This window comes from Lolium rigidum, chromosome 1 (genome assembly GCF_022539505.1).
Source record: "Lolium rigidum isolate FL_2022 chromosome 1, APGP_CSIRO_Lrig_0.1, whole genome shotgun sequence".
Lineage (NCBI taxonomy): Eukaryota > Viridiplantae > Streptophyta > Magnoliopsida > Poales > Poaceae > Lolium > Lolium rigidum.
The window spans coordinates 49288558-49298375 of record NC_061508.1 but is presented as its reverse complement, the minus strand read 5'-3'; the positions used below and the strand labels follow the sequence as shown (position 1 = coordinate 49298375).

Sequence of the window (9818 nt, the reverse complement as noted above, 5' to 3'; positions counted from 1 at the left end):
CTAGTGGCAACAAGCACATCCACAACCTTAGAACTTTTCGTCACTCGTCCCGCATTTAATGGAGGCATGAACCCACTATCGAGCATAAGTACTCCCTCTTGGAGTTACGAGTAAAAACTTGGCCAGAGCCTCTACTAATAACGGAGAGCATGCAAGATCATAAACAACACATAGGTAATAGATTGATAATCAACATAACATAGTATTCTCGATCCATCGGATCCCAACAAACACAACATATAGCATTACAGATAGATGATCTTGATCATGTTAGGCAGCTCACAAGATCCGACAATGAAGCACATGAGGAGAAGACGACCATCTAGCTACCGCTATGGACCCATAGTCCAGGGGTGAACTACTCACTCATCACTCCGGAGGCGACCATGGCGGTGAAGAGTCCTCCGGGAGATGATTCCCCTCTCCGGCAGGGTGCCGGAGGCGATCTCCTGAATCCCCCGAGATGGGATTGGCGGCGGCGGCGTCTCTGGAAGGTTTTCCGTATCGTGGCTCTCGGTACTGGGGGTTTCGCGACGAAGACTATATGTAGACGGAAGGGCAAGTCAGGGGGCCACACGAGGGCCCCACACAACAGGCCGGCGCCGCCAAGGCTTGGGCCGCGCCGCCCTAGTGTGGTGCCACCTCGTGGCCCCACTTCGTCTCTCCCTCGGACTTCTGGAAGCTTCGTGCAAAAATAGGCCCCTGGGCGTTGATTTCGTCCAATTCCGAGAATATTTCCTTACTAGGATTTCTGAAACCAAAAACAGCAGAAAACAAAGAATCGGCTCTTCGGCATCTCGTTAATAGGTTAGTGCCGGAAAATGCATAAATATGACATAAAGTATGCATAAAACATGTAGATATCATCAATAATGTGGCATGGAACATAAGAAATTATCGATATGTCGGAGACGTATCACGCCGCACTACATCCCGCCGCCATCAACCTTCGACGTGCTTCTTGACTCCTACTGGTTCGATAAACCTTGGTTTCTTACTGAGGGAAACTTGCTGCTGTACGTATCACACCTTCCACTTGGGGTTCCCAACGGGCGTGTGCTTTACGCGTCATCATATGACAAAATAGAAATGGCGAGAGCCTATGACCAAATACAAGCATTTGTTCATAGCCTCGGGGGCTACTCCCATCGGGAGCGCTGGTCGCGCACCCGATAGATATGGAAAGTTCGAGAGAGAATGACAATATAGCGGCATGAGGCGTTAAAGTGTTGAGCCTACAACCAAGCACTAGTCCTTGGTTGTATCCTCGGGGGCTACTCCCATCGGGAACGCTGTTCGCGTGCCCGATGAAATTATAAAAATAAGAAAGAAGAAAAAGTGAGCATATTTCGAGTTATACAAATAACTCTGCATATACTCCCATCGGGAAGGCAAGATAAGTCATCCGTTAACTCAATAAAATGTGCTATTCCAACAGCCGAAAAGCACTCGACAATATATTCTCAGAGCGCCAAAGTCGCGAATAATCTCTGAATGCCGCAAAACTTTTGCGAAGGTAAGACCCCAGATCCGTTCTGAGCGGCGTGGCACCGTCTCTGACATCGGTTTGCTACTTTTTTCCGTACCAACAGATACGAAGAAAAATCCTAACGGACGCGTTAGCTACCCGATAAAATATGACTGGGACTCGACAGAATGGTAAGACCTTAAGCGGCACCTGTCGAAGTTAACACCAATATCCCGAGATCATGTCCAGGGACGTGATCTTGAAGTAGGTTTTTAAGGATTGCCACTAGAGCAGTTAACTAGTACCTGATATGTCAGATGAACTAGCCCCAACTACCATTATCCATGTACAATATATAATTCGTATCCAAAGATATGTGATAAATTCGATAGAGTCATTGAATGACTAAAGTTGGAGATTTTCCCTGATTCTTCGATTCAAGCAAAATCTCGGGGGCTACTGACATAGGCATCCCCAATGGGCCTGCCGAAGATGGTACCCGGGGTTTACTGAAGGCCCACGACTCGATGAATATGGAGATTCGGAAGCCCATGTTAGTACTAAGGAAAGCTAGAGTTGTATTAGCAAATATAGACTTGTAATCTTACGGGACGGGTTAGAAACCCTCCCGAACTCTGTAACTTGTGTATTATGAATCCCTCGGCTCCACCTCCTATATAAGGGGGAGTCGAGGGACAAAGAGAGGATCGATTCATTGTCTTACGCAACCCTAGTTTTACATTGTCGAGTATTTTTCGGCTGAAACCTTCGAGATCTACTTGCCCTCTACTTCCGACTAAAACCCTAGTCTACAATACGTATGCATTGATAAGTTAATCCCTTGTCAGTCGGTGTGGGAGCAGCATCCCCAAATAGAGGATGCTCTGCTGGCGCTCCACATATAGCAGTGATGGCGCCCCTGCCGGCGCCTATTTGGAAGCCGCCGGTGGAGATGCTCTTACAAATTTATTTTAGAGTGAATTCCACTTTTTATCCTGTAGTTCTGCATTTGTGACACTAATTACCTCGTTGAATACAAAATCATATAGATTAGGCATTTTAGAACATTTGGACCCTTGCTTTATTGTTGCGTATTCATTGGGCAAGGTGTGAGGTGATTACCGACTTTCAAAAATATCACTACGGGGACGAGGAATCGAACAATTAGATAAGAGAAGTCTGGACATAATCGTAGATGAGGGCCTCCGATATATACACATTTTGTCGCACCATATCGATGAAATACGTCAGTCCTATCTAACAAAAACAAACAAAATGCTAAATTGGGTTAAATCCGTGTTTAAAGATTCCTAGATGTGATATTTTTGCAAAAGTTGCACTAAATAAGATAATATGTGTCACAAATGCGCCTATAGGGTAGAAAGTGAAATTCACTCCAAATTTTATTTGAGAGATCTTTACTGATCATGTCAGATGCCCTGTCACGTGCAGGTACCACTTGCTGAAGGTACGTGGTCACCCAACACAATAATCTCCATTAAGAATACACTACATTTATAACACTCTGTGGAGCCAGGGGACAAAAGGGGCCCTGCCCCCCTTGACACTTTTTTCTGCCTCCACCCCTGATAACACTCGTGCACAATGTACTAGCCATGCCATGCATGATTCACAGGAGGAACATCCTGGTGTAATCCTCAAGGACGGGGAGCCTCTTCTCGCTGTTGTAGGCATACATAACACTGACCATTCTCGCAAAGTTGAGCGATGCACCGATGAAGCTAGGCGACAGTGATGAATTCGTCTTGGAGAAGCATTCTCTATTAAGCTCCTCCCACTCACCCTCGATAATTTGTAGCATGTGCTGCTCTGCATCTCCACGCGGGTTCTCTTTTAAGTACAAATCCTTGTATGATCCGTCAAGTCCTTCTTGTGCTTCATCCTTCACAGATCGAAGATAAAGGTGTCAGGTTATGCGAAGATCAGAAAAAGTTTGGTCGATGTTCAGGTGGATTTGAGATTTTGTGTGTGTCCTGACCTCTGCACTACCCAAGTCATCCATGAGTCTCATGATCTTTGCAGGGCAGTAGACGACTCGGGGGATGTGGTCACTGTCATCCTCTGTTATATCATGCCCTAGCAGAAAGAAAATATGGAGAAACACGAGTGGTGCTCCTGAAGTGATAACACCGTTTCTTAGGTAGTCCTGTGATGTAGGGGCCTGATTAGCTGATAGCCACTCCCCCTCAATCATGAATCCGTCAAATAAAGTTGCCCACTACAACGAAGAAAAGGCACGATGTAAAGATAAATTCTTCAATTGTTATTTTCATTTTCATATGTATTTTTTGCTTGGGAGTATATTTAATCACAAACCATATGATATGGTAATTAGAAATATTTTAGGTGATATACTGTTAACAATAGGTAGTTTATTATGCAAATAAAATTATGAAAACATGTAAGGTGATACATACAGCTTTCTTGAGATGATTGATGGAGTTCACTCCATGCTCGTTTTTGACCATGTCGGCTATATCATTTGTGACGGTATAAAGAGCCTTGTAGCATGCTATCATGTATCTAGGGAGTGAATTACAAGCTTCAGGATCCCACCTATAACAATGCAGCATGATATCATTTTAAGGCGAAAATTAGTGATACAAACAAATATTTATGTACTAAGTATATGGTTTTTGCTAATACCCATTACATTTTGTGTTCACTTACAAAAAATAATATTTTTCTAACCAAGTATATATATTAATGCCATTTTGACATATACAATCCCCAACATGCAATTTCAATTACTATATTCTATTGGACCATACAGTGTGAACCAATTAAACTATTACACTAACCAAATATCCGCATAAATATCTACAATATTAAAAGTGCGTGAATTTTATATATTGTGGTACATCCATGCTCACATTTTGATTGCTCCATTAAAGTGGGAGAGTTCCTCTTGTGTGGCAACGAGATCGAAGATGTCATCGATAATGTAGATGAGTGAGATGATCTTTGTGATCCCAATCCGATATCTAGAGAAGGAGAACCCCTCGATGACAGTCATGGGCCACATGTACCATTTCAGAACCTGGTCCCTTGCAGCCGGTATTTCCTGAGATAATCCCAGATCCATCCACCACCTGTGTCAATATACAGTTTACATTGTTAACATCACACCTATTTGAAGTGCAGGGATATATGATAAATCAAAACAATTAATTTGTACCCATATTTTATCAGTTTATAAAATGTTTTTTTAAGCTAAAGTTTATAAAATGTTGCCAGGAGTTCTAGCACTTGTCTTAACAAGAGAAAGAGTTGATTGGCTAATCTTCACAAAATTAAGCATGGAAGAAGATTAGATTATAGTGCTATATATGTGTACCTCTTAAACTCTTGCATTTCGCTCTGATGTTGCGCCTTGTTAATTTGAAACTCCGCAAGTGCCAACTTCTCCATTGCAATGTTCCTAGTGGGCAAGCTCTGGAGGTAGCTCAAGTGGTGTCTTGCCTTGTACTGCATCAAGCTCACATGGTAGGGATGCTCCAAGGATTTCCTTACATATGTTGCAAGGTTTGGCTCCAAATAGTCAATTGCGAATATAAGGTGCTTGCATGAGAACTCTTTTGCCTTGTGGAGTGAAGCCTCTCCCATGTTTAGGTGTGACAAATCGTGCAAGCTTAGCAAACCTCTGATGTCTTTGCTATGACCTAGGTTGAAATCGCCATTACTGTTTGTGAACTTCTGAAGAACCTCATCTGCCGTGTCGAGAAGGGTTCTTAGGAAGGAAATATACAATGAAAGAAAATGTTCATTCGAGAGAGATGCTTAATTTTCTTTCGAGAGAAATGCTTTAGAACATGGCAGGTTTTAAAATGGACTTGGCTACTCCAATTTATTACGCCACATGCACACTATGTATGGCGTGGAAATATAAAAAAACTGCAGTCGAGCTTATTCTTGAATTTGTGTGCTTGTCTCGCTCAACACATGGAACTTGTATTTTACTGACCTACTGAAACACAGCATCCAGCCTCTCTCATCAGCCTCAACGAAAGGGTTGCATCGAACAGATCATCGCTATGGTTGAGATCCGCCCATGAGTCCACGAGGTTGTTGATCTCGTCCTGGAAATAGTGGTCGATACAGAGGCGCTTGAGGTGATCAACAGTGGTCATCATGCCCCGGATGTTTTTGGGGTGTTGATGGAGCAACGCCAGCACACTCTTTAGGCTCTCCTGGTTTGCACGTAAAGCAATTTTCTTATGAAATATAATATCAAATTTTCAGTAAATATAGTAAACCACCTCACTCGTAAATACTAACTCAGTTCATTAATATAAAAGTTTGACAGTTCAATTTAACAAGTTAGTCAGATAGGTCGGGTGATAATACTAAGAGCAGTTTGACTAATCATAAGAGTTACTCATACTTCCATAATACCATGTTAATTGCTATCATATGCCCTAGATTTTTCGATACGAAACATTTCACTGTGACACACAAGAGCCATGTATACCTGGAAGGCGCAATCATTGGACAGCTCATGAGACGTGGGCTCCCGGCCGGAACATATCAACGGCGATGGGCGCAAGAAGGCATGGCCGCGTCCGCCATTTCCGGCCATCAGTTAAGCCAAATGGAACCGTTGCTTAACTCTACTGCTATGTGCTCGGCTGATCAATCTAGCCTGGAATGATGGAGAAGTATAGCTGCTGGTTCTCTCTACTAGGTCTTGGACTGTTGGGAGAGATGAAATGGATGCATGTATTCCCTCATGTCCCCCGAAGTTATAGGAAAATACTAAACAGCAGCCTGTCAGTGACCCACGTTCATTTAGCAGTGGTGATGGCACACATAGTTATCAAGCAAAAATAGAAATAAGCACTAGTGGAGACGGAGCATTCAGTACCGGTCCGTAAGAGCCTTTAATCCCGGTTTTCCAACCGCGACCAAATAAGCGGGACTAGAGGTGCAACCTTTAGTCTCGGTCCTGCTACCAGCCGGGACCAATGTCCCTCCACGAGGAGGCCGCGGAGCGGGCTGGAGCCAACACCTTTAGTCCCAGCTCGTAACACGGACCGTGACTAAATAGTCTCTGCAGCGGCAGGAATTATGACACTTTCTGTGCCGCGGCAGGAGTTCGTTTTGTTGTGTTAGGGTTTAGGGTTAGGGCTGCCGCGGCAGGAATTTGGACACTTTCTGTGCCGCGGCAGCAGTTCTGTTAGGAGTTCATTTCAACATAGTTTTCGTATATTTCTACGCGTACAGGTTCGTACATATAAATATATAAGATAACTTGTCTTACGATATCGATCGAGGATATATTTATACAAAATTACATGGAGATCCCAACATTAGCGAGACTAGAGCCCGTCTATTCGATTACACGGAACCGACATTAGTAATGGTCCCTAGCTATACTAAATCTTTCTTTGTCCTCTATAGCTTCCTCCCTCAAAAAACCTGGCAGCTCCTCTGCAACAACAATTGCGCGTTCCTCTGGTGTGGACCTCCCTCGCATGGCGTCGAACTATATAAGTAAAGGAGATCAATATGAATATCAACCATGATAATAAAAATGACGGTAATAAAATAAAGTTGTGAATGTATTGCTTACGTTGTATCTTAAATCTTTGTGCTCAGAGGTAAATGTGCGAATGAACTCGCAAACAAAGTATCCACACAGATGTGTCCCCGGTGGCTGTTGGTCGCACTTTAAGAGAATAGAATTTAATCAAATACTAATCTAGCATGCATCATAATTTTATTTAAAATGGTAGTAAAGAGATGCATGGCCCTATCTTGTACTACTTACCGGAACACTCCAAAACGTTAGCTTCTCATGAGAGATACCGGCAGTCTCGGACTTGAACCGCTTCCAAACCCTGCCCTACAAGGAAAATGAATTGCTAAGTTATTCATTACTTGATATCTCAGAAAATCATGGAAAGACACCGACATAGCGCGCGAGAATGATTGAAATTACCTTTGGATCATGTCTTGCATGCTTTGGAAGCCTTCCAAGTTTCTCGTTAATGGGTCGTAGACATCAACTCTTCCATTATCAATTTGAATATCTAGAAGAATCCAGTGGAAGCTGTACACGTATATAAATATGTCAGTAACTCATCAGTTAAACTTGTGAGTGAATGGACACAATTGAGTTAGATCGTCACTTGAAGTTGTAAGGAAACAGTATGTGATCACAGTAATTTTGATCATTTAGAAACCTTAGAAGGTTTCCCTCCGTCTCCTTGGGCATATTAGTTAGCGTATGTATATGTACTTTATCTGGGTCAATTAACCCGACATTTACGATGCCCTTTCTTTTCCAGACCAGGATCTTCAGTCTGCATAATAGAGTACAAAAGGATATATATAGTGAGGATAATTACATGCAATGAACTGAACAAAATAACTGAACAACTTATATGTAGAAAAGAATTGAACAACTTACAGACAATAGCAACGCATGAGAGATTTGTTGAGGCCTTCCAAATTGTACATCTGGAAGAGTTCATCGATCTCGACATGGATCTCTTCCTGTCGGCCGGCGTAGTACTCCTCTGGGACACGGAGCACGATCGTTATTCTCCCATTCTTTGCGGCAGACGGGTACAATGCATGCAAGTAACACATATGTGTTGGCAGTTCTTGTAACCTCTCATTGCTAACAAGAGCTTCCCCCATGACAAATATAGGGTTTGGGACTACAATAGCCTTGGGAAACAACTCGTCTTGGGAAGCTAGAACATCTTCAACACTCATACCCCATTCAGCCGCCCACTTCTTTGCTACTTTCATATTTTGTTGCTGCACCAGGGGGAACTTGCTCGGATAACACCTTGAGTGGTGGGATCAATTGTTTGGCCTGTTCTCCGAGCTTGGGAACGTCTGTTCTTTTCTCCCTTGCACTTTTCTTTGATTTTCTCCCACTTGCACCGCTAGTTGCTTTGCTCATTTCCGCCTTCTGCATTGTGCATACATAGTCATCAGTTTTATGGTGCAAGTCATATTGCGATGACAGGGTCAGAAAGTAATTTGCATATTTTATCTGCTTGTCGGTGTATACGGGGGGGGGGGGGCTTGGGTTTCTTCTTTCTCTTCTGCGCCTCATAATGTTCCTTTGCGATCATGTCGGTCTCCTCGTTGGTAAGATCGTAAGGACTGATGGGAAGATTCTTATGAGGTACCTTTGGAAGGGGCAATAGTTTTCGCTTTGAGGCGGTTAGAACTCATCGATGGAGCGTGGGCACGCTTCGCGGGTGGCGGTGGCGCCGGAGGTGGACTCGCGTTGTGGTGGCTGTAGTCATGAGGTGGGCTTCTTGGAGGTGATGGAGGTGTAGGTGACCTGCGACGACTCGGAGGCGGTGTTATCCTTGGCACCGAGCCTGGAAGCTTGATGTAGTTTTTGTCCCATACAATGACTCCACCCAATACTTCTCCGAGTGTATTCTCATCTTCAGGTCCAGGGATGTCAAGCTCCAATTCATGAAAACCCGTTACGATTTCGTCCACGGTGACTTTAGCATAGCCAGGTGGAATCTCATTGCCATGCCAGCGTGCGTAAGCTGGACAAGGTAAAGCTTGTCCGACCGCCACCTTCAAGGATGTTGACTCCTTCATTCCACCCTTGTGGTAGCTGGGACCGCCCTCTATCTTGTCAGCCGGGGCCTCCGAGTCAGCCACGCTGCTTTTTCGCTGAGATGGGCCGGCGGTAATATCGAGTACAGGATCTTGCAGCGGGCGCAGTCACTAGTTAAGTTCGTCAATTTGCTTTCGTTGCTCCTCTTGTCGCTGGTTAAATTTGGCAAGCAACTGGTTCAACTTGTCATTCTACTCGTCCTCTTGTCGCTTATTTGCTCTCGCTCGGCTTCTGTAAGTATCTTGGTCTTTGGAAAACCCAAGCCACCACGGGTAAGAAGGGCTAAAGCCTCGTGTTCGTCCTCCGTGTTCGTCATTCCCGAGGACCACTGTGAGCAACTCTTTCTCTCTATCGGGACATAACTTTCTACTCCCCTCTTTAATTTCTTTCACTATTTTTTTCCAATTTTCCCTCAGTACCCTAAGACCGTCACTGCAAAGAAGGTCCCCTGTTTTTTTGTCGTATGAACCACCATGCACAAGGAACCAATTTCTTGCTCTCATTTCCCACTCATCGCGGATTGGTTCTGGTTGGATCTAGCAATCATAGCTTGCGCTTGTTTATCCCACTTAGGCATGGTAGTCTCGTATCCCTCTGGCCCCAAATGGTGGTGATACACCTTGTTATCAACATTTTTCTTGTTCTTAGATTACAAGGCCTTGGCATCTTCTGACTCCTTGAACTTCTGAAATTCCTTCCAGTTATTCGCCTGCTTCGATAGATGGCTTT

At 43.9% G+C, this 9818-nt stretch overlaps 1 protein-coding gene across 1 annotated transcript; it reads right to left on the bottom strand.

Annotated features, from left to right (window-relative positions):
* Window positions 1–3098: 3098 nt before the first annotated feature.
* LOC124707651 (S-(+)-linalool synthase, chloroplastic-like) lies at window positions 3099–8212 on the bottom strand. The gene is made up of 11 exons (XM_047239318.1): window positions 7902–8212; window positions 7675–7794; window positions 7431–7541; window positions 7260–7329; window positions 7062–7157; window positions 5454–5679; window positions 4827–5199; window positions 4363–4581; window positions 3907–4045; window positions 3468–3707; window positions 3099–3371 (listed from the first exon to the last, which is right to left on the bottom strand). Exons 1-11 carry the CDS (start codon window positions 8210–8212, stop codon window positions 3099–3101), a joined length of 2178 nt encoding a protein of 725 aa, XP_047095274.1.
* Window positions 8213–9818: the final 1606 nt, after the last annotated feature.

What these genes read in the sequence shown, in the direction of transcription:
- LOC124707651 (XM_047239318.1), bottom strand. Translation starts at nt 8,212, where the DNA reads ATGAGTGTTGAAGATGTTCTAGCTTCCCAAGACGAGTTGTTTCCCAAG. An exon ending in ACGGAGGGAAACCTTCTAAG is followed by an intron (nt 7,542 to 7,674) that starts GTTTCTAAATGA and finishes ATACGTGTACAG; the next exon opens with CTTCCACTGGATTCTTCTAG. An exon ending in TCAATCATCTCAAGAAAGCT is followed by an intron (nt 3,708 to 3,906) that starts GTATGTATCACC and finishes TCTTCGTTGTAG; the next exon opens with TGGGCAACTTTATTTGACGG.